Raw genomic sequence first — 21,909 nt, 5'->3', positions numbered from 1 at the left:
AACTAAAGGAGATGGGTGGGAGTTCCCAGTGTGACTTGCCCATCATTCCCTTTTCTTGTCTGGTGGGGGTGTGTGACAGGCTCTAGCCCAGCGGGAGGACATGGAAGAGCGGATCACTACCCTGGAGAAACGCTACCTGAGCGCTCAGAGGGAGGCGACCTCTCTCCACGATGTCAACGACAAGCTGGAGAACGAGTTGGCCAGTAAGGAATCCCTGTACAGACAAGTGAGTCCCTTACTTCCTGTCTCTCTCTGTCCTCTCTTGGCTGTTCCCAACACTTCCCTCCTTAAACCTGGTTGTCCCAGGCATCCTCTCTCTACTCTTCCTACGCATGCAGGTGGTTGTGAAGTTGCCCCTGACTCTTTCCGGTGAGTCCCTACTGGTGTATGCAGTTCCAAATGATGGAGATTCATTACAGCTTCCTCCTCTAGCCCACCTTTGGTGGACTTGGAAAATCTCATTTCCGGGCTGTTTTATCACCTTCCGTAGTTGCACAGGCATCTGAGGCTGGCTTAAGTCCCCACCCGGTGCATAAAGCACCCAGATTCCTTGGTTCTCTCCCTGCCCTTCCCTTGTCACCAAGCACCAAATTTGTTTGGGGTCACTGCTTGGAAGTTGTTCATTGACAAGGCCATTGGACTTAACCTTTTACCCTGCGCAGAGTGAAGAGAAGAACAGGCAGCTACAAGACTGGCTGGAAGATGCCAAGCAGAAGCTTCAGCAGACCCTCCAGAAGGCCGAGACCTTACCTGAGATAGAGGCCCAGCTGGCCCAGCGAGTGGCAGCCCTCAACAAGGTACTTGCGCGACGAGGAGGAAGGGGCCAGTGCGCCACGTGGCTGGTGGAGGATGTGGTCCATGAGGCACACCTGCTGGAATCAGAAAAGGGATAATTCTACCACATGTGGTGGGAATGTGATGGGTTCAAGAAATTCTGGGAGTCGGTGTATAATGAGTTAAAAAAAAAATTGAGATATACTTTTCCTAAAAAGCCAGAAGCTTTTTTATTGGGGTTAGTAGATAATGAAATCGTAAAGACAGATCAAAGATTTTGCTTTTATGCCACGGTGGCTGCCAGAATTCTAATTGCCCAAAAATGGAAAAAAAACAAGAGATTCCTTCGATAACAGAGTGGCAAACGAAGGTGTTAGAATACATGGAAATGGCCAGACTCACCCACAGGGTCCGGGACCAGGAAGATGGGAAATTTCGAATAGAGTGGAGTAAATTTATTGATTATGCTAAAGATAATTACAAGGGAATGGAAACGCTAGCGGTAACGACATAACTCCTTGATCGCAGAGATTGTACCAAGTTTATAAAACACGAGAGTGGATTGAACTACTTTACCGTCTGGTGGGAGGAGGGAAGTCATATGGCAAAGAATTGAGGCTGTACAGTTGTCTGTTTGTACTGTTCTGTATTGATGTATAAATGAATAAAAATTTAATGGGAGATCAAATGGGAGTATGGCTTAACACTCCCCTTCACTCTCTTCTTTAGGCAGAGGAGCGCCATGGGAATTTTGAGGAGCGCCTGCGTCAGCTTGAGGCCCAGCTGGAGGAGAAAAACCAGGAGCTCCAACGGGTGAGGGCATGATGGGAAGTAGGGCAGGATTTTGATGGGAAAGTGGGAGTACCAGGAACTGGAAGAAAGACTATACAGTAGCTCATTGGTGGAGCATGTTGCTCTGAGTGCAAAAGAGCCCAGGTGCATAGGTACCAACTCTTAAGGAGCCCAGACCCCTTCAGCCCCACCCCCCTGGACTGTGATGAGATTTCCCAGCCTCCTTCTCTGCCACCGCTGCATGAGAGTGCAGGTAAAATGCCCTATCATCCACCTGACTCCCTTTCTCCCAGGACGCGCTCCCTCCTTTCTTCCCCTCTGATGGCCTTGGCCTGAACCCTTCACCCTACGGGTCCCCCACCACAGAAGGGCTTGCCATTGTCCCCCGGTGAGTCCACTGGCTCAGCCTCTTGGCACCATCCCCAGAGCCCAGCTGCCTGGGCTTTGGAAGTGCCGAGCAAGGGAGGGAGGGAGGCGGCACAGCCTCTGCCAGGCTGGGGACCCTCACTCTAGGCTACACTCACCTGGCTCCAGCCTGGCTCCCTCCCTCCTTCTGGCAACCTTCGGGCAGGGCCGGGGGCCCCCAATATTTTGTTCAAATTGTCGCAATCCCCGGCATCTCCAGGTAGGGCTGGAAAAGGCCCCTACCCCAAATGCTGGAGAGCTGGTGCCACTCAGTGTAGACAACACCAAACCAGATGGAACAGTGGTCTGACTCAGTATAAGACAGCTTCCTGTATTCCAATTTTAGAGAGCTTTTGTGGATACAGAGGCAATAAAGCATTGTAAAAACAAGTAAGGAAGAGGGGGCTGTTGGACGCGAGCAAGGGAAGACAGTGAGAGGTGGAATCAGAGGTGAAGGTTTCTGGGAGGTGAGTGAGAAAGACAGAGGCAGGGGTTGTTGCCCTGTCTTCAATGCCTGCTGTCTCCTTTGTTAAAAACAAACAAACAAACAGGCACGCCAAAGGGAGAAAATGAACGACGAACACAACAAACGCCTCTCGGAAACGGTAGACAAGCTGCTCTCGGAATCCAACGAACGTCTCCAGTTGCACCTCAAGGAACGGATGGGGGCCCTGGAGGAGAAGGTAGGGTGTGGGGGCTTGTGGTGAGAGGTAGGAACATGGTTTGGGGAGAGCTGCTTCAGAGCAGCCATGTGTCTGCTGTCCCTGTGCTCACTAAGTGGGTGGAAATCAAAGGGAGGAACTGTCAGAGCCAGGAAATGTGGCGGGGAGATAAGGATTGGCCCTTCGGAAAGCAAGAAGGTGAGGTGTCTCTGGAGCAGAGACTTCACCTGTCTGAACCTCTTGAGGTCTTCAAAGGTGGTACTTATCTGAAGCCTTGCCCTAACAATTTGACCAGATGAAAGGCCAGCCCTATTCACGTTCCCTCAACAACCACAGCTATGGCAGCCATGTTGGTTTTCTGAAATGCAGTCCACTGGCAAGTAGATAAATAGGTATCGCTTTGGCGGGAAGGTAAACAGTGTTTCCTTGTGCTCTGATTTCTGTCACGGAGTTCCGTTGCGCCAGAAGCAGTTTAGTCCTGCTGGCCACATGACCTGGAAAGCTGTGGACAAACACCGGCTCCCTCGGCCTGCAAGCGAGATGAGCACCACAACCCCATAGTCACCTTTGACTGGACTTAACCGTCTAGGGGTCCTTTTACTGGCAACTCTGGTTTTGGATTGCCGTGGGTAAAGAAGCATGGCCACCATCACAGGAAAACATGGCAGCCATGTGTTTTTAGCCACAAGGCACCAAGATTTTCATTCCCATGTACTACAGGAAAATAACTTGAAATGTACTCGGAGTCGAGAGTGAATTTCATGCTCTTTATTCAGCTCATAGTCATCAAGGAGAAGAGGAGAAGAAGAAATGGCTCTTTTCCCAAAACCATCTGCTTATATACATTATTTACACAATGGGCCTTGCGTGATTGGCTACTTCAGGGCTACACCTGTGGGCCAATTATATTGTGGATTGACTTCTGCCTGCAGCCTGATTGGCTGCTCCTACAGGCCAATCAGGTAGCAGATTCACTTCTGCCAGCCGCCTGATTGGCTGCTCCAGCAGGCCAATCAGGTTGCGGATTCACTTCCACCTGGAGTTGGATTGGGTAGCTCCCGCTGTTTCTGAATCCTATTGTTCTAGGATTCAGCTCAGTACATAACATAACTGCTAGTTCTAATCATGGCAACCCAGATGCCAAGCTAGAAGGGAGCCCAGGAGGTTCTCCACCAAGGGCCCTCATGTGAGGGACATTTAGGACTCTCAATGTTAGGCAATTGCTGTGATGGTTTTGGCTGCTGTTGGGGTTGGTCTTAACAGAAGAGGCAACTGCAGAGAAGCAGCAGCGGCCCTTCCATGTGGGGTGATGGAGAATATGGTGCATGCAGGAAGGGATGGAGGAACATTCTGTCAAGGGGTCCTACCTTCATTCTCTTGCTCTAACTAAACTCTTTCCTTCCCCCCACCCCCATCAAGAACACACTGAGTGAAGAAATAGCCAACATGAAGAAGGTTCAGGATGAACTACTGGCAAACAAGGTGAGGCTAATTGTGGCTGAATTACTATCAGAGAGGGTGAAAGTCGCTAGTCATGAAATCCAGAAGGGAGGAGAATGTCCTGAATTTGCAGGCTGAGCTAAGGGCTAGAGAAAGAGGAAGGGAAACTTCTGGGAGTGTCCGAGGGCTAACAAACTGAGGCAGAATCCTGCTAAGATGGAGGCGTTGTGGGTGAGTGATTTGCATGTTTGCAAGCTGGAGAGTCCGGGTCGGGAATGCATACAGAAGAAACAGGTGTATCGTTTTTGGGGTGCTCCTAGATCCATCTCTTTCATTGAAGGCTCAGGTAACCTCTGTGGCAAGGAGCCCCTGTTATCAGTTTAAGTTGGTATGCCAGCTGCACCTTTTCCTGAACATGAATAGCTTGGCCACTGCGACTCACGTTTTGGTAACCTCATGATTAGACTACTGTAATGCACTCTGTGTGGGGCTTCCCTTGAGACTCAAATGGGCATTTTCCACCATTGCCCACACTATGCCCTTCCCTCTGCCATATGTTGTTGGCATCCATCTGTCTTGAGGGGCAGTGGAGTGCACCTCTGGGGGTGAAGTCAAACTTCTGCGTCAGCAGCACCAAAGTAACCTCCCTGGGCAGTGTGTATGGAGGTTCTGGGCTTCCCAGACGACAAGACCCGCCTCTCGGCCTCAGCGATGTGGTCCAAGAGAAAGCAGAACAATACCTTTGGTACCAGCTTGGCTGCAGGCGTTGCCGGAAGGAGGCATACAAGGCACTGTCCAACGATCTTAGGGACTTGGGGTTTGTGTAGAGTTTCACTCCTTAGCCTTTTATTACACTCTTCCGTGTTCAGCTGTTGTATGCTGCTTAGAGATAAATAAAATAATATATTTTAGAAATACTATATCTTTAAAAAATATATACAGTATATATGGTGGAGGGCTTTGAAGTCTGCTAGGTTGCTTCCAAGTTTTTGCATTTTTTATAATAATAATATTTATTAGTTTTCACTTATAATAATCCAATAATAGCCTCATTATAACAATGCCAAATTATAATACAATTACTAATTCCAATCATTCAGATGCCAAAGTATATAATTTAGGTGGCCCCCCCATGTGCTAGAATTGATGGTTTGATGATTTACTTTATTTCTGCTTTCCAAAAATCTTATTAATGTCAATTATACTCCAGTCAAAAATAACAATCCCTTATACAACAACTGCAGTTCTAACAACTTCCATTTGTACTGACACATTAAAAATGATTTATAAAAGTACAGGCGAAGCATTCAAATGATATCCTTGTTCTCCCCATGTGTGGTAATTATTCTGTCTGTGGTGGTTCTTCTTTTTTTAATATAATTTTTATTGATTTTATAATAAACAAAGAAAATACAGAAAGGTAAACAGTCATAATTTCACACCTTCTTCCATCCCCCCCCATGAGTCCCCTCCTGCCACGAGAAAGACCCATGCTGAGCAGATAGTCGGAGGTGGTTAATTTTAAGTGGCTGGGTTTCTCCCCTACCCCTCCTCCCCTCCCCAATTCCCACCCCTGCCACCGGTGGGCCCCAGAGTAACAGGGGGAGACTGAGCCGGGTGTCCGCCCAACCAACATTCCCAACCCTGATCATATATGTAAAAAATAAAGAGAAAAGGAAAAAAATGGGAAAATAGGATCCCTAGCCCCCCCCCACCCCAAAGTCCCCGAAAAAAGAAAATGGAAAAAAGGAGAAAAAACCTAAAAAAGAAAACATGAAAAAAGAAAAAGAAAAAATACATAAAAATTCCCAAATCTTTCACATTATCATTGTGACTTCCTCAAATCTCTTCTTCCTGGTTTTCCTAACTTCTCTAATTTAATATGGTGAATTTTCTACCCCAGTTTCAACTCTTATTCTTATAATATTGACTTGTTCCTCCTCCTTCTTCATGCTGCCCCCCCCACAAGTCCCCTCCTGCCACAAGAGGAACCTGCTAGGTGCAGCACTTCAAAGGTTCCATTTTTTTGTCTGGGCTTCCCTCCACCCCCTCCACCCCCCAGAGCACCTTCTGCCACCAGGTGTTTCTGGGCAAAGAAAGGAGGGAAGGCGGCCCTCCATCCAGACACTTATCTAAACACAAAAATACTAATACAAATCTAAAAATTGTTTCCCAAGCCATTCTTCTACCTCCCTCCAGAAAACTAAATTTTTATATCTACTAACTCTCCTTTCTCCTCCCGGTGTCCTCCCCCCCCCCTTTAGATCAGCAGTCCTTTAACAAGCCAAGATTTCAGAAACCGTTAATCAATCACCAAAATACTTTTTAGCTAGAATTTTTCACCCAACTCCCATTCTTTCCCACTTCCCAATCCAGGCCTCTGTCTCCCCCCCCTTCTGCCTTTCCTTTCCCTCTGTTGCCCATGCCCAATTTTTAGACCCTCCAGGAGCCTTCTTTTCTTGAGTCTTTGAATCATATTGTTGTTCTTGACAGCTGTCTTTTTCCTTTTCAAGTCCTTGTTGTTCTTCCTCCAGATCACATTTTTTACATTCCATCTCAGTTTTTGCGAAATCCACTTCTTGTTCTTTATCTCAGTTTTTGCGAAATCCACTTCTTGTTCTTTAGTCTCAGGTAGGCTTTCAACATTGTCTTCAAAGTCCTGCTCTTGAACCAAAGTCTCTACAGATGTTATGCTGGAGTGTTGCAGTGTCCTATGTATGTCCTTCAAAATCTCCAAATAGTTCAGAACAGCTTCTTGGAAGCTTAGTGAATACATTGTTTTCATTCCTTCTAACCACAAACAGGCAGTAGATTAGGAGACAGAGCACACTGGAAATTTCCACTCACCACTCACTCACAGTTCCCTCCATCTTGGCTATTCCTTCCATTGTCTTTAACTTTTCCACAAATAAATCCTCTCTTAAGTCCAAATGCTTCTCTTTTAGTAAAATCTTACAGCCAGTTAAACTCTCACCGAATTTTTAGAAATTTTTCTTGTCTTTTAGCAGTTTTGACAGCTTTGACAGCTGTCAAAAATTTTCTCCCCTGACACACTTGCTGTTCCTCAGGAGGTGCCGGCACGGGTTTTGTAAAGAGATACAAAGTCTTTGTTTCTTTCAGGTGCTAATAACAAAATATCTTTTTCGGCTTTGGAATGTTTAATGCGCCTTTTAATCAGCCATTAGGAAGAGATCGACTCCCGTTTTTAAATCTCTTCCGATTTTTCCAAATTGGTAATTTTAAAGTCCAAAAAGTCCCAATGAAGATTTCACTTACTTTGAAGAGGTCTTTTTAAATTATTGGGAGAATCTGCTGCTGCCCGGTAGAAGACTCGGGGCTTCACTTCTCGGAGGTACCGATGTCGACCAAAATGGCTCCCGCGACTCCAACTCCGCTGGCTCTCGGAGACTCTACTGTGTCTCCGGGCAGCAGAGGAGTCGCCAAAAAAAACGGAGCCCGCCGGTCTCTGTGCCTTCGGGACGCTCGACCCGAAGTTCTTGTGGGGAATCCGCGCGCCCCGCGGAATTCCCCCCCTTCCGCGATGCCAGGGACTGCGGAGCTCGCAGTCCCTGCGTCTTCTTTGTCCGGCGCGGCAGACCGGAAGTCTGTGGTGTTTCTTCTTATCCTTGTAAAATATTATGTCTATCTTTTCCCGGTTGTTGCTGTTCTCCATCATGCCTTGGGCGGAGCTAACAGGTTGCTTCCAAGTATTGATGGTGTTCTTTGCACATGTCCTACAGGAACAACTCTTAACTGAAATTGAGAGGATGCACATGGAGATAGACCAGTTACGCGGGCGACCTGTCTCTACCTACTCCCGGTAAGAAGGCTCCTCCCCCTCTCAAATTACATTAACCGGTTTAGTGCAGCCCTCCCCGCAAAATGTCAGGATTTCAAGAAAATCTTGTTACATGGCTTCCAACGAGCCGAGTACCTGAAAGTCTTACTTGGTTCAGTGGGGACTGGTGGGATAAAGCTCCTTTACTTGCATGGTGGAGACCCTCTTCCTGACCATCCTTGCTCACGCTTCTCATTTTTCCTGCTCCACGGAGGTCCCTGCCGGGCAGCGCGTTGGAGCTACGTTACTCCCAGGCGCCCACGCTGCCCGTGGGGGCCCACGTGGACCATTACAGCAGTGCTGGCGTTGCAAGACGTTCAAAGAAGGGCCGCTGGACCGTCAAGGACGAGGCTACCAAGGTACGGGGTTGCTGTGTAGGGCTGGGCATGAGCTCTGAAGAGGGCGGGAGGGGGCACCCAGAGCAGGCCCCATACATTTTGGTACCCGAGGCAAAACACAAAATGGCAGCCGCCACCCACCAGGGAAGAAGGGGGTGGCAGAAGATCAACATCAGGAACAAGGGTGGGAAGAGGCCATCGGCGCCTCCTATTCACTGTAGAGGCTGCATTGGGAGAAGGGGCTGCCAAGGGGGTGGGCACATCCGGCCTCCAAGCAGTGTGCCACAGCTGTTGCTGCCACCATGGCAGCAGCTGTGGGTGATGCATTCTTTGGAGGTTGGATCTGTTGCCCCTGTGAATCCTGCTGCCTCTCCTTGCCACAGGGGTGGGCTGGCCTTTGGGGTACCCAGCATCCCCCCCCCAAAAAAAAGTTGGTGGGGAGTGCTGGGATGGTACTAGCAAAGGTCTAGTGTTTGTATCACTGGATTAGAACACTTAACATTCCAGTTGCATTACAGTAAGGTAAAGGTAAAGGGACCCCTGACCATTAGGTCCAGCCGTGACCGACTCTGGGGTTGCGCGCTCATCTCGCATTATTGGCCGAGGGAGCCGGCGTATAGCTTCCAGGTCATGTGGCCAGCATGACAAAGCCGCTTCTGGCAAACCAGAGCAGCACATGGAAACGCCGTTTACCTTCCCGCTGTAGCGGTTCCTATTTATCTACTTGCATTTTGACGTGCTTTCGAACTGCTAGGTTGGCAACGGTGGCAACGGAGATTGCCAGAGCAACAAAGCTATTGCTGCCATAAACTCTTCCAGGCCCTACCACCCTCCCTGCATCCGACAATTCATTTTAGTTCCTTCTTGAGCCTGTAATTTCCCATTCCCCATCTATGCCTTTTCACTGAGTGGCACTGAGAATGTGGAATGCCCTCTCCAAACGTGGAGGCCCACCAAACTCCATCTATTTTAGTTTTTAGACACCCGTTAAGGATGTTCTTGTTCTGGTGTACTTTTTAACATACGCTTTTTTTTTTAGCCTGCTAATCTGCTGTATCCTGCTTTTAATGGGGCTGCTGTTTTAAGACGTCTGTTTTCGTCCTGATTATTTTTTAACGTTTGTCCGTGTCGCTATTCTTTATAGTGTGTTTTTAATAAGGTTCTTTGTGTATGTGTGTGCATGATCTAAACAGAAAAGTGGGGCGGAAATAAAGAAAAATGCCAGAACCCTTGTGGATGCATGGCTTTAATGGGGCCCGACAGGAGGAACTGTTGCTTGTAGCAGGGCAAATGGTATAGAGCAGTAGTTTCATTACTTTACTTCCTCCCCTCATTTTTTTTTCTTTCTCTCTCTCTTTTCAACCTCAATTTCCACTGGACACCCGCCTGGTGAGTCTCCCTCTGGACATCATTTTTGGGGCAAAGGCTGAGCTCACAGCAGTGCAATGCCAGGGATCAGGGCAGGGGGGTAAGGTGAGGCGAGGGCCTTGGTTTCCATAGCAACCAAGGTCCCATCACCACCCAACTGAAGTCTGTGCTGCCTTTGAGGGGTTTTGCTGTTCTCTCTGGTGGATATCCAAATATGTCACTGGGCAAATGGACCACACACCCCTCCATTTCCCTTCTTCTTGCTCTTCCTGTGCAGGTGGAACCCTCTCAGGAGTGGGAACGTGCTCAGCAGGCAGCTGGAGGCCCTTTCGACGGCGGCTTGGACGGCTCGGATGAAGATGAGCGTGATCCTCTCTTCAGCTCAGCCGACCTGCTCTCCCCCAGTGGACAGGCTGATGTTCAGACCTTGGCCATTATGCTACAGGAGCAGCTGGAAGCCATCAACAAAGAAATCAAGTGAGTTGTCTCGGCCCAGCCCTTTGCAGCAAGCCTGCGCCAGTATTTTCCCATGATGCACCTCTTTGCATTGCTGTCATTGAACGTAGGTAATTGCATACCCTCCAACATTTCTCCGATGAAAATAGGGAAGTCCTATTCCATAATAACAATAACAACCATAATAATGTTATTTTTTTATACCCTGCCCATCTGACTGGGTTGTCCCAGCCCAGGGGTAGGCAAGCTAAGGCCCGTGAGCCGGATGCGGCCCAATCGCCTTCGCAATCTGGCCCTCGGATGGTCCGGGAATCAGCGTGTTTTTACATGAGTAGAATGTGTCCTTTTATTTAAAATGCATCTCAGGGTTATTTGTGGGGCCTGCCTGGTGTTTTTACATGAGTAGAATGTGTGCTTTTATTTAAAATGCATCTCTGAGTTATTTGTGGGGCATAGGAATTTGTTCATCCCCCCCCCCAAAAATATAGTCTGGCCCACCACATGGTCTGAGGGACGGTGGACTGGCCCACGGCTAAAAAAGGTTGCTGACCCCTGCCCCAGCCGCTCTGAGTTGCTTCCAACATATATAAAAGCATAATAAAGCATTAAACATTAAAAAGCTTCCCTAGTCAGGGCTGCTTTAAGATGTCTTCTAAAGCTTATATAGTTACAGTACTTATCTCCTTGGCTCGGGGAGATACCCTCCAACATTTATCTGATGAAGATAGGAACATCCTAACGTAAAGTGGGACATTCTGGGATCAATTCAGAAACTGGGATGGCTTCTGTAAATCCGGGACTGTCCCTGGAAAATAGGGACACTTGGGAGGGTGGTCTGTGATAATGCCTTGTTTATTCCTAAATTTAGGGTATTTGATTCAGACAGAGTTAATTTGGTGTTCAGGAAATCGATGGGGTTTATAAGTCATGATGATTAGCTTTTTATATTGATTTCAGTGGGACCTCAGTGTAACTAACTTAGGCTGGATACAACCTAGAAGTTTTGATTTCTGTTCAAAATGCACATTATTCAGGTCATCTTAGCGTAGATTACGGATACACTGTAAGTTGTTCTGTTCTTTATAGACAGTTAATGAATTTTCCTTCAACATTAATAAGAGCCTTGTTTACTTGTCCAGTTGTAGCTGGTTTTGCATGCCTCTTCTGTACCTGCGCGTCGTTGGCAAGCATTGAATTTCCTATCTGGTGCTGAATTTGGCAAGCACTATATATATACATAAGGGACCCAGGTGGTGCTGTGGGTTAAACCACAGAGTCTAGGGCTTGCTGATCAGAAGGTCGGCGGTTCGAATCCCTGCAATGGGGTGAGCTCCCGTTGCTCGGTCCCAGCTCCTGCCCACCTAGCAGTTCGAAAGCACATCAAAGTGCAAGTAGATAAATAGGGACCGCTCCGGCGGGAAGGTAAACGGCGTTTCCGTGCGCTGCTCTGGATCGCCAGAAGCAGCTTTGTCATGCTGGCCACATGACCCGGAAGCTGTCTGCGGACAAACGCTGGCTCCCTCGGCCTATAGAGCGAGATGAGCGGCGCAACCCCAGAGTCGGACACGACTGGACCTGATGGTCAGGGGCCCCTTTACCTTTATATATATATACATATACATATACATACACACACACACACACACACACAAACATCAGCAAAGGCTGAGCAAGCAGTAAGTTTCTAGATCTCATGATTGCAAATTTGTTTGGGAATCCGAATTAGGAAAGCACAATCAATGAAGCAAAAGGGTATTCAGATCCACTTTGTTTACTGAGTGAAGATTTCGAAAAGGGCACGGTACAAAGAGAGAGAACAGATGGCCGTGTTTACCCCGAAATTGCTCACGCTTTCCCCCTCTGCTCTCCTTTCAAGGCTGATCCAGGAGGAAAAGGAATCCACAGAACAGCGAGCAGAGGAAATTGAGAGCCGGGTGACCAGCGCCAGCTTGGACGGGTCCCTGGGACGCTACCGCTCGGGCACTTCCATACCTCCCTCTGTCACCAGTTCCACTCTGGCCAGCCCGTCTCCCCCCAGCAGCGGCCATTCTACTCCCCGCTTGGCGCCCCACAGCCCTGCTCGCGATGGAGAAAAAATGGTGTGTTGGGAGGTGGGCCAGGGACACGGTGGGCCTTGTCCGCTTCCTCTGTGCTTTCATTTTTGAAAGATTTCCCCTCAGGAATCTTTGTGTTGTGTGTGTTTATTCTTAAACTAGTGTCATTCAGCCCGTTTAATAAACGGGCGCTAGAACATTCAGCCTTTTTCAGTGGCGGCGCATGGGGGGGGCTGGGGAGCCCCTCCCACAGCTGCCGCTTCGTCGGGGCGCTCCGCTGAGCCCAGCTGGCCAGCAGGCGCCCAGGAAAAGGCCGCGATTCTTCTGAGGACTGCGAGGGAAACGGTAGGCAGAGGGGTGGGGAGAGTGTGCGCGCGTGTGTGCGTCAAGTCTCTGCGTCCAATCCTGTGTCCGTGTGGCACATGCGCAGTGGCGTTGACACAGGGACTGGACGCAGAGACACTTGCGCTTTATTATATAGGATGAGCACATGAAAGCCCCTCGTTCACAAATGATTGGCTCGTCTAGTCCAGTATGGTGTCAGCAGAGCGGCCCTTCAAGGCCTCAGGTCGAGGGTCTTCTGGGCCTTTCTGCCAGTAATCCTTCAATTAAAGGTGTCAGAAAATGAACCTCACTCAGGGGTTGTGTGCTCAGAATAATAGAAGCCAGGATGGCGGCTAAGCTAACGACTTATGGGCTTCTTGGAGGTATCTGGGTGATCATTGTAGGAAACAGGGTGGTCCAGTGGGCCTGTTTATTCATTATGGACATGAGTAGGAATGAGATTAGGAAAGTGAGGGTGAGTGGACGAGTGGGTTCCATAATCAGGTGCTCAGGTAGTCAGGGTGCTCAGGTAGTCAGGGGCGCACACAGGTTCCTCAAGTGCTTTGGTTGGTTGCTGGAATTCTCAGGTTGGGAGGGTCATAAGGTTGTCAGCTTCTCTTGGCTTGAGAGATTCCCAGAGTTGCGGCCTTCCCTCTTCCCTAGCAGCGCCATGCAAATCTCTCTTTTTTTCTGCCTCTTTCCCCTCCCAACAGAACCACGTTGCCAAGGAAGATGGGCGAGGGTCCGAGGAGAAAGCCCTGGCCCTGTGCGAGCCCCCGGCTCCTTCCACCCCCCGCACGATGCGTCTTGAGCGCATGACCCAAGCCTTAGCTCTGCAGGCTGGATCCCTGGAAGACGGGAGGGACCTGAGAACCAGGTAGGTTGCAAGGGGTGGGACAGGACAATAAGGGATCTTTTAACATATGATTCAGGCCACTTCTCCCAGTAGGAACATAACTGGAGCCTTTGGTCTTCCTCTGAGGTCTTCCTCCAGGTTCCCCTCTCTCATGGAGGTTTTTTTATTGGAGCGGGGGGCAACAAAGGAGAGAGCCTTTTAAGTTTTGGCTCTCTTGCTTGTGGAATGCTCTTCCCAGTGAGGCCCACCTGGCTCCATCATTAATGTGGTTTTGGCGCCAGGTAAAAGTGCACCTCTTTTGATGGATTATGCTTAGCAGGGGTTGGAGTGATGAGGCGAATTGACAGGGAGGAAGATCTCCTTTTAGGTTCTCATTTTAGGGTAGGAGTCTCTCTGGAGGAACAGGCCTCTCTTATTTAGAAACTAGTCTCATTCAGCCCGTTAAGAAAATGGGCGCTAGAGGTACGACGGGGCCGCTGCCTTCCCTCCCTTTCTGCGCTCGGCCGCGGGGCGCGCCAGGAACGCAATTAAACAAAGCGCTCTCCTGTTGTGTCCCGCGGCCGAGCGCAGAGAGGGAGGGAAGACCGCGGCCCCGCCGCTCCTCCCACGGACCAGGTAGGGTTGTCAGGAGGAGGAGGCGGTGGACCAAGATGGCGGTATTGGGCTCCGGGGCCGCTGCGGCCGGACCGGGCTCCCGCCGCCGCGGCCCCGGAGCCTAATGCCACCATCTTGGTCCGCCGCCGCAGGGGAACGGGAGGCAGAGGGTTGAGGGGGGGAGAGAGAGAGCGCGCGTGTGTACGTCCCGCCTCTTCGTCCAGTCCCTGTGTCCGTGGGGCACATATGCATTAGCGCAAACCCAGGGACACAGGGAATACTGGACGCAGAGACACTTGCACTTTATTATATAGGATAATCCCTTTCTTATCCTGTCCATCTCCCCCCCCTCTCTCCCCCTCCACCCACCTCCTTCCATTGTCACAGCCTGGGATCCGATGTCACCAACAGCAGCCAGGACTCCTTGCACAAATCCACCAAGAAGAAGAGCATCAAATCTTCCATCGGGCGTCTCTTTGGCAAGAAGGAGAAAGGGAGGCTGGGGCAGTTGGGCCGTGAGTCCCCCTCGCTTGGTATGCCTTTCCCAACCCAGAGCCTCAGTTCTGTCGTCCTGTCTCTCCCCCCCCCCCCTCAAACCGGTCCACACCCACTTCCTGCCTTTCCCTTCGAAAAAGAATTATTTGACATGTCCCTGTGGAACCAGGCATCAGGAACCTGTGACCTTCCCAGTGTTGCTGGGTTGCATCTCCCATCATCACTAACCACTGGCCATGCTGGCCAGTTAAGTTTGATTGCAGCCTTGACTGCTGTGGAACCTGGCTGTCCCACCAACTATCAGTATTAGGAACTCGCAAAGAGACCTCTTGCCCTTCCGCCTCCCCGCAAGAATCCTGCTCCTCAGTAACCTCTACTTGTGCACTTATTATAGAATCCTTTAAGTTTCTAGCCCTCAAGATTTTTGAATCCAGTGTCGGGCCTGGCACCAAAAATTCCGCAGTTTTTTGGGCACATGCCAGGCCTCGGATAACCATTGTGGCCTTCCGAGCTGGGCTTTGCTTGTGAGCGCCGCTGTTCTGTAGGTCTCAATCCCAGTCCCTGCGGCCCTTTCCAAATAATCAGCTCATCGCAGATAGGAGGAGAAGGATGCTGTTCCTTTGCACAAGGCTTCTGGAGGAGCTCAGGAGAGATTCACGCTGTCTATGAACTCTTCAAGAGTCTTCCATGTCATAAGGGACCATACTCGCACCCATGCAAAGGGCCCTAGAGCAACACAAGAGGACTCGGTGGACAGCAGACGGAGGGAACTGGTTGTTCATAGCAACCCCATTCTGCCCGCTGATGCATCTCTTGCCTCTGGAGCCCAAAAAACCTTGGCACTGAAGATAGCAAAAATGTCCAGGGATCACCTGTCCCATAGTTGCAGCTCCCTCTGGCCTTAGATGCTGCTTGTGCCAGAACACTCAGAAATACTAGCCCTGTTCAGGTCTTCTAAATCTCTCAGGCAGTGAGAGAGAACAGAGATGAGCATGCTAGTTCAGCGTGTGCTTCACCCTCATTGCCACCAACCATCCCTGTCCCCAAGTTGGAGGGATAGCTTCTTAAGTGAAGAACATTCCTGTAATTCCACTCCCTGTGCAGTGGCGTAGCGTGGGTTGCCAATGCCTCGGGGCTGCACAGAGATCGAAGGGAAATGGATGGAGTACACATGTGCATTCAACTGCCTAACAGCGTCCACATCGCCCGGGACATCACAGCCGCAGGGGTAAGAAAAGAAGAGTCGTTCCATTGTCTGGAGAGGTCACTTCCTGGTTCACATGGAGAAGCTGTTCTCAACGGAGCCCAGAGACAGAAGCACACAGGTGCATTGAGGCAGTACCGAGTGTTGACATTTTGCACCTGGTGCAACCAAATCTGTGCTCCCATGCTATGCCACTGCCCCCATGCCATTTAGAACCCTTGGAAATCCGGGTTCTAGAACACACAGGGGAACCCACACGAGCTGGAAAGCCTCCCTGTGACAGATGTCATCCCTCCAACTTGGCGGCAACAATGGCAGTTTGGGATATAGGGCAGAACTAGCACATTCACCTTCATCACCCCGGCTCTCTCTTATCGCATGAGTCATTGGGAATGCCTGAACGGGGCTACTGCCCTCATGATGGAGGAGATTACCAGAGCAGATGGTATAGGGTCCGTGTGCCATTCTCTGTTCGTAACTTGCCCATCTTTCTCCCTAGCTGGGACACCGTCAGATGAGATGTCGCCTGCAGATCCCCTGGGCCTTTCCAAGCTGTCGGGACCAGTGGACAAAGACCGTAGGAACAAAAAGAAGTGAGAAACGGGCCGGGGTACCTGGCTGCAGGTGGCAGGGGTGGGGCAAGGGGGTGGGAGATTAACAGGGTGAAGAGCTTCCTAGGACATGGGCTTGCAAGACCTGGTTGCAGTATCCAGCTTGGGGTTTGCGGATGAGTCACATACACGCCACACTCCTGCCAGCCTCAGCTTCCTGCCTGTGAATTTAGCATGAGTGTAAGTTTTCACTTGGACTTGTTGTGCTGATGAACAAGGACTGTACAGTCGTGCCTCGGAAGTCGAACAGACTCCGTTCCGGAAGTCCGTTTGACTTCCAAAATGTTCCAAAACCAAAGCGCGGCTTCTGATTGGCTGCAGGAAGCTCCTACAGCCAATCGGAAGCACCGTCGGACATTTGGCTTCCAAAAATCGTTCGAAAACCGGAACACTCACTTCTGGGTTTCGATAGTTCAGGAGCAGATTTGTTCGGGAGCCAAGGCGTTCAAGATCCAAAGTACGACTGTAATGTCAAACTTTTAAAGTTCCGAAAGGAACGCTTGGAGCACCCAAGTACATTCGCATTGATGGCTGGATTTGGGAAAAGGTGGAATGTGTAATTAATTATTTTTATTGTTTATTTCATCCATGTTTATCTCTCTCTCTTAAGACCATGGTTTTGAAGCGACGCACAATAATATTCTCCCTCCCCCCACAAAAAAAAACCACTGTAGAGAAAATCCATTAAAATTCATAATAGAAGCAGAAAAAGTTCCTTAAAATGCCCAGTAAAATAATTTTAAAAGTCTTTGTCAAGCAACAGAAGTTCACACAATATTGAACACACAGCTCCGGGTACATAAAGCCTGTAGGTCTGAGCCATGTGGGACAACCAATAGAGAATATATGATCGGATGTAGACACCACTTGGATTTTCAGATCTCCTTATTTCTCTTTTCTCGCAGGCATGAGCTGCTAGAAGAAGCTTGCCGGCAAGGCCTGCCCTTCGCTGCTTGGGACGGGCCCACTGTTGTCTCGTGGCTGGAGGTAATGAGGTGGGAAGGGAATGCGGGCTTCAGCAAGGAGTTTAAAGACTGAGCTATGTGGATGGGGCAGAGAAGTCAGATGTTTAATCATGCTGTGCAGAAGTGAGAAACAGCACCAGCCCCAGCCCCAGCAGAATCTTTTGGGCACCAGTTAAAGCATGGCTGTAGGCCTTATTCCCATGCTGCATGGCAGCAAACCCTGCTTTGCCACTGAACAGATACACTCCACAAAGGGATACAGCCAAATAACTGCTGGAGGTGGGGGCGGTTGTCGGGACTGCAGCACATAAGGAAATTTTGAATGCTCGACCGCCTCCAATCCCATTCCTGATTTCCCCCTCTCCTCTCCTCCAGTGCATGGTATTTACATTTTTAAAAAGATCACTTGCGACTTCCAAGTATTGTACAGGCTGCAACCATTTCGCCTGGGGGTTCTGTTCCCAGCCCCCACATGTGTTGTTAGAGTATGTATGAACACAGGGCCGTCTCTAGGCCCGGGTCCGGTGGCGCGGGGCACCAGGGGCGCCACTGCGCCCACTGAGAGGCGTGGCGGAGGCTGCCCCAGCCGCGCCTCTCAGCTGTTTCAGTGGCTTCAGGCTGCTCTCCGGAGGCGCGCGGGCCTGGGGCCGCCTCTGCCGCGCGCAGGGGCGTCGCAACAGGGGGCGGGCAGCGCCCCCTGGCCCAGGGCCGGCCATACGGCCAGGCTGGATGGTGCAGGGTGCCGGCCCTCCAGGCGGCAGCCACGCTGCACCCGCCCACCCGCCGCGCTGGGAAACAGGGCGGGGGCGCCGGAGGGATCCGTCGCGCCAGGTATGTTTAAGACAGCCCTGTATGAACACACACCCCCATTCCGCCCTGCTCCCGTTCCGCCCCCCCTCCCTGCTCTGCATTCTTTCGGGTCCAAAATTAATGCGGCGATGGCGCATCAATTGGACACACCCAAATGGTTGCCGCCTGTGTTTTTCAGTAGGGCCAAACTGGTTGTACTCTTCACACGGTTAGCAATTTTAGAGCAAACAGTAGGTGTGTTGAGCAGAATTCAGACTGAGACCCAGGTAGGGGCAAAATAGGCGAGTTTAGCCAGGACTCTTGCGCCTGCCATTTTGATGATGATGGTGGTGGTGATGCCATTGCTAGTTTGAGGCCTTAGTAGGTCAGTTATTTTCTTAACTTTTTTCTTAAAGGCAGATATTTGCTAGAAGGGGAGCTGTGGGAATCTCAAACAGAGCAAAAGAGGAGAGATTTTAGGGGTTCTGCTTTCCCCAGAGCTGCACAAGCATGGCCTCTCCTTAACCACCTTCCCCCTCCCGTTTGCTCTCGGCAGCTGTGGGTCGGCATGCCGGCCTGGTACGTGGCTGCCTGCCGCGCCAACGTGAAGAGCGGCGCCATTATGGCCAACCTGTCGGACACAGAAATCCAGCGGGAAATTGGCATCAGCAACCCGTTGCACCGGCTCAAGCTGCGCCTGGCCATTCAGGAGATGGTGTCGCTGACCAGCCCCTCGGCCCCCGCCACTTCCCGCACGGTGAGTGAGGGCCTGCTTCTTCCGTCGTCGCCCCTTCTGCCGGAGGAGCTGAGGCCAGTGAGGTTGGAACGGTTTATTTCATTTTCATTAAATAATAATAATAACAACAACACTGATAGCCATCTCCTTTCTTTTGCTGCTGCTCTTGCTAGTCTACTGGGAACGTGTGGATGACACATGAAGAGATGGAATCTCTCACCGCCACAACAAAGCCAGTAAGTGGCGCAGCTGTGCGCATGCTGCCCTCGTGCCCACTCGTTTCCCTGTTCCAGGATCTTACCTTGCTGTTCCTGAGCAGCGGGCAAGACTAGCAGCGGCCTTCTTCCTCTGCACTGACCTTAGCCACCAAAACTGCTTCCTCTTCTTCTCTTTCCTGCAGTTGCCTCTCCCTCCTCCTCCTTCCAGAGGCGGCTTTTAGGGCATTGCAGTGGCACTGGGTATGAGGCGGGCGCCTTCTCAAAGCCTGGTAAATCCTCGTCCGGCTTTGGGAAGAAGGCGTGAGGGCTCTGAAAGGACCCTAGAGCTCTTCTACCTCCTACCCAAAGCCGAGAAAGCGTCTACCAGGCTTTGGGAAGGAGGAAGGAGGGCTCTGGGACCCTGCCAGAGCCTTGTGCCTCCTCCCCAAAGCCTGGAACATGTTTACCGGGCTTAAGCCAATGCCGCGAGGTCTGTGGGGAGGGCATGAAATGTTGGCCTTGTACAGGGTGGCATATTACCAAGGTCCTCCCATACAGCTTCCTCTGCTGCCTGCTGCCTTTGGGGTCATCTCGCTCCAAGGAACTCTGTGGACCCTTCCTCTGAGTGGGTCATTGTGAGCAAGGTGGCCTTGGGAGAACACCTGCGCCGCTGCCACGTTTGCGGCGGCAGGTACTGTTGAAAAGCTTCAGAGCGATAAACTTTTGAACAGGCGCTCCCCAAGGCCACCTTGCCCACACATGCCTTGCTCTGAGGAAGGCCCCTTCCTCATGTTAAGACGCAGCGGAGTGACACAGATGGCACTTTAGGAGCCTGGCAGCTCCTTTGCTGCAGTGGCAGGGCAGCGGCAACACTCTAAGAGTCCTAAGGAGAGCAGCTGCGGAGCTGGAGATGGTGGCTGCTTTGCCAGTGGTGTTGGTGGTCAGCAAAAAGGTGGCAGGCAGCTAGGCAGGCAGTAGAAGCAGACAGGTTAGGTGGGGGGTACCAATCTGCTGCCTCTTCCACCTGCTGCCTGAGGCAAGAGGCTCACCACAGCTAATAAGTGGGCCGGCCGGCCCTGTGTGTGCAATATGATGGCATTTGTATGCACCTGTGAGGTCAGAAGATGGCGCTTGCCTATTTCTTTGGGGACTTACTGGGTCTTGCAAGTGGGTGCTATTTATCCCTTTCTCTCCTTCTGTTGCTTTTGCAAAGGTGGGTTCTGTGCTTCCTTCATGTATATAGAGGCAGGTGAAGGGCACTTGACAGTGGCACTCTAGCTTCTTTCCATACCTGCCAAGTTGTTGTCAGAGAAATAAGGGACCGGGCCAGAAATAGCAGACCGGAAGTAGCGCTGCCGCCATTTTGGAACTGGGTGGAGCATGCTCAGAAGTGACTTTTGATGCTGCTTTGCCCAGTTCCAAAATGGCCGTCGCGCCAGAAGTCGCACTGCAGCCATTTTGGAACTGGGCAGAGCAGCATCAAAAGTCGCTTCTGAGCATGCTCCGCCTAGTTCCAAAATGACCACCGCACCAGAATAAACCGGGGGGAAACAAAAAAAATCAGTTTTTTCAGCTAGGAACAGCTAGAAAAATGGGGATTTCCCAGGGAAAACGGGAGACTTGGCAGCTATGCCTCTTTCTGGTACAAATCCAGCGGGTGGACAGATCAGAAAAGTCCATAGTCATTTCATGTTGCAGGGTGCCACTTTTAATGCTTGGGTGTGCTTTTTAAATAAAGACAGCTTGCGGGTCAAAGGTTAGCACACCATGTGCTAGGTTTCTGCTTGTAGGGAGCTGATGGCATGTATGTGTATTGTGAACAAAAAGAGCAATCCCAAAATATGATCCAAACTGTATTTTAAGTGATACAACCTATTCTGCCAAATGAGGACTCCATTCTGCTGCATGTGCAGAGTAGGCCTGCTCTGAGATCAAGTGAGAAATTCTTAACTCTGAGCTCTCAGTGGGCACATGTGCAAGCAAACTGTGTCTAACCCTGCCTTAACGATTCCTTTCTGCTTTCCTTCCTGCTTTCCATTTAACCTCTATCCAGGAGACAAAGGAAATCAGCTGGGAGCAGGTATGAGAGGGATCTGCACAATAGCCCTCTCTGTCCTTGCATGCCTACTTGTCTGTGGAAGTGGAGGGGGTGCAGCTTGTTTTTTGTTGTTGTTATTGGAGAGCGTAGGGCTGGGTGAATCTGCAATACTTCAGGAGAAAGGGTGGTTCCCCCATTGTGTAGATTCTCCTATTTTAGTCTGTGGCAGAACCAACAGTTCCACTGAATTCAATGGCCAAACCATTGAGGACTTCCCATTGTATAACACATTTAAGGATGTTCTGTGTGGTGTTTTGTTTGAACAATATTATTAGCACAGGTGCCCTGTGTTCCATGTCTCTTTAATCCGGGGTGGCTGTCTTTTGGGACAGAGAAAGAGCATTACAGATCTGTTTGCACCCTTTTCTTTCTTTTGTCCCTCTCATTGTGTTGAGAGTATCCGCCTGTTCTTTCTATGCTTTCTGGAAGAGGCCATCTGTGATGAGATGGCACGAGAGCTGTTTCACACATCACCCAGGATAGGGGAAAAGGTTGGGGGTCCAAGACACATAATACAGTGGTACCTCGGTTTAAGTACACAATTGGTTCCGGAAGTCTGTACTTAACCTGAAGCGTACTTAACCTGAAGCGAACTTTCCCATTGAAAGTAATGGAAAGTGGATTAATCCGTTCCAGACAGGTCCGCGGAGTACTTAAACTGAAAATACTCAAACCTAAGCATATTTAAACCAAGGTATGACTGTACTCTTTGAGGAATGGCTGAAAGGGAAACTTACCCATCTGCCCTGGGCTAAGATGTGCAAGTTCCAACAGTGCCCAGAACCCACGCCATCTTGTCGCAAGAGAGAGGGGCACGTTCTGCTCTCTGGGAATCATACTGGAATTTAGGGGAAGCACTAATGTCTATTGCTCAGGGATCTACTAAACAAGCATTGCTAATTGCTCAAAGCCC

At 50.3% G+C, this 21,909-nt stretch overlaps 1 protein-coding gene across 13 annotated transcripts in view; it reads left to right on the top strand.

The window, feature by feature from the left end:
* PPFIA3 (PPFI scaffold protein A3) overlaps window positions 1–21,909 on the top strand; it is a 64,870-nt gene that overhangs the window by 35,811 nt on the left and 7,150 nt on the right. For 2 of the 13 annotated variants that reach the window (XM_088655143.1, XM_088655144.1), the window contains exons 8-23: window positions 80–226; window positions 663–797; window positions 1,504–1,587; window positions 2,523–2,654; window positions 4,053–4,115; window positions 7,814–7,893; window positions 8,126–8,270; window positions 9,895–10,094; window positions 11,950–12,172; window positions 13,165–13,328; window positions 14,289–14,434; window positions 16,100–16,193; window positions 17,117–17,198; window positions 18,522–18,722; window positions 18,875–18,937; window positions 20,952–20,978. In XM_088655143.1, the coding sequence (XP_088511269.1) occupies window positions 80–226; window positions 663–797; window positions 1,504–1,587; window positions 2,523–2,654; window positions 4,053–4,115; window positions 7,814–7,893; window positions 8,126–8,270; window positions 9,895–10,094; window positions 11,950–12,172; window positions 13,165–13,328; window positions 14,289–14,434; window positions 16,100–16,193; window positions 17,117–17,198; window positions 18,522–18,722; window positions 18,875–18,937; window positions 20,952–20,978 (1,986 nt within the window). The remainder of the gene's footprint in view (window positions 1–79; window positions 227–662; window positions 798–1,503; window positions 1,588–2,522; window positions 2,655–4,052; window positions 4,116–7,813; window positions 7,894–8,125; window positions 8,271–9,894; window positions 10,095–11,949; window positions 12,173–13,164; window positions 13,329–14,288; window positions 14,435–16,099; window positions 16,194–17,116; window positions 17,199–18,521; window positions 18,723–18,874; window positions 18,938–20,951; window positions 20,979–21,909) is intronic. The other 11 variants (XM_088655152.1, XM_088655150.1, XM_088655148.1 and 8 more) reach the window with 11 other exon arrangements.

The sequence above is a fragment of the Zootoca vivipara genome, chromosome 12 (assembly GCF_965207765.1).
Source record: "Zootoca vivipara chromosome 12, rZooViv2.hap1.1, whole genome shotgun sequence".
NCBI lineage: Eukaryota > Metazoa > Chordata > Lepidosauria > Squamata > Lacertidae > Zootoca > Zootoca vivipara.
Note: the sequence above shows the minus strand (reverse complement) of the source record. Positions and strands in the feature narration are given on the sequence as shown.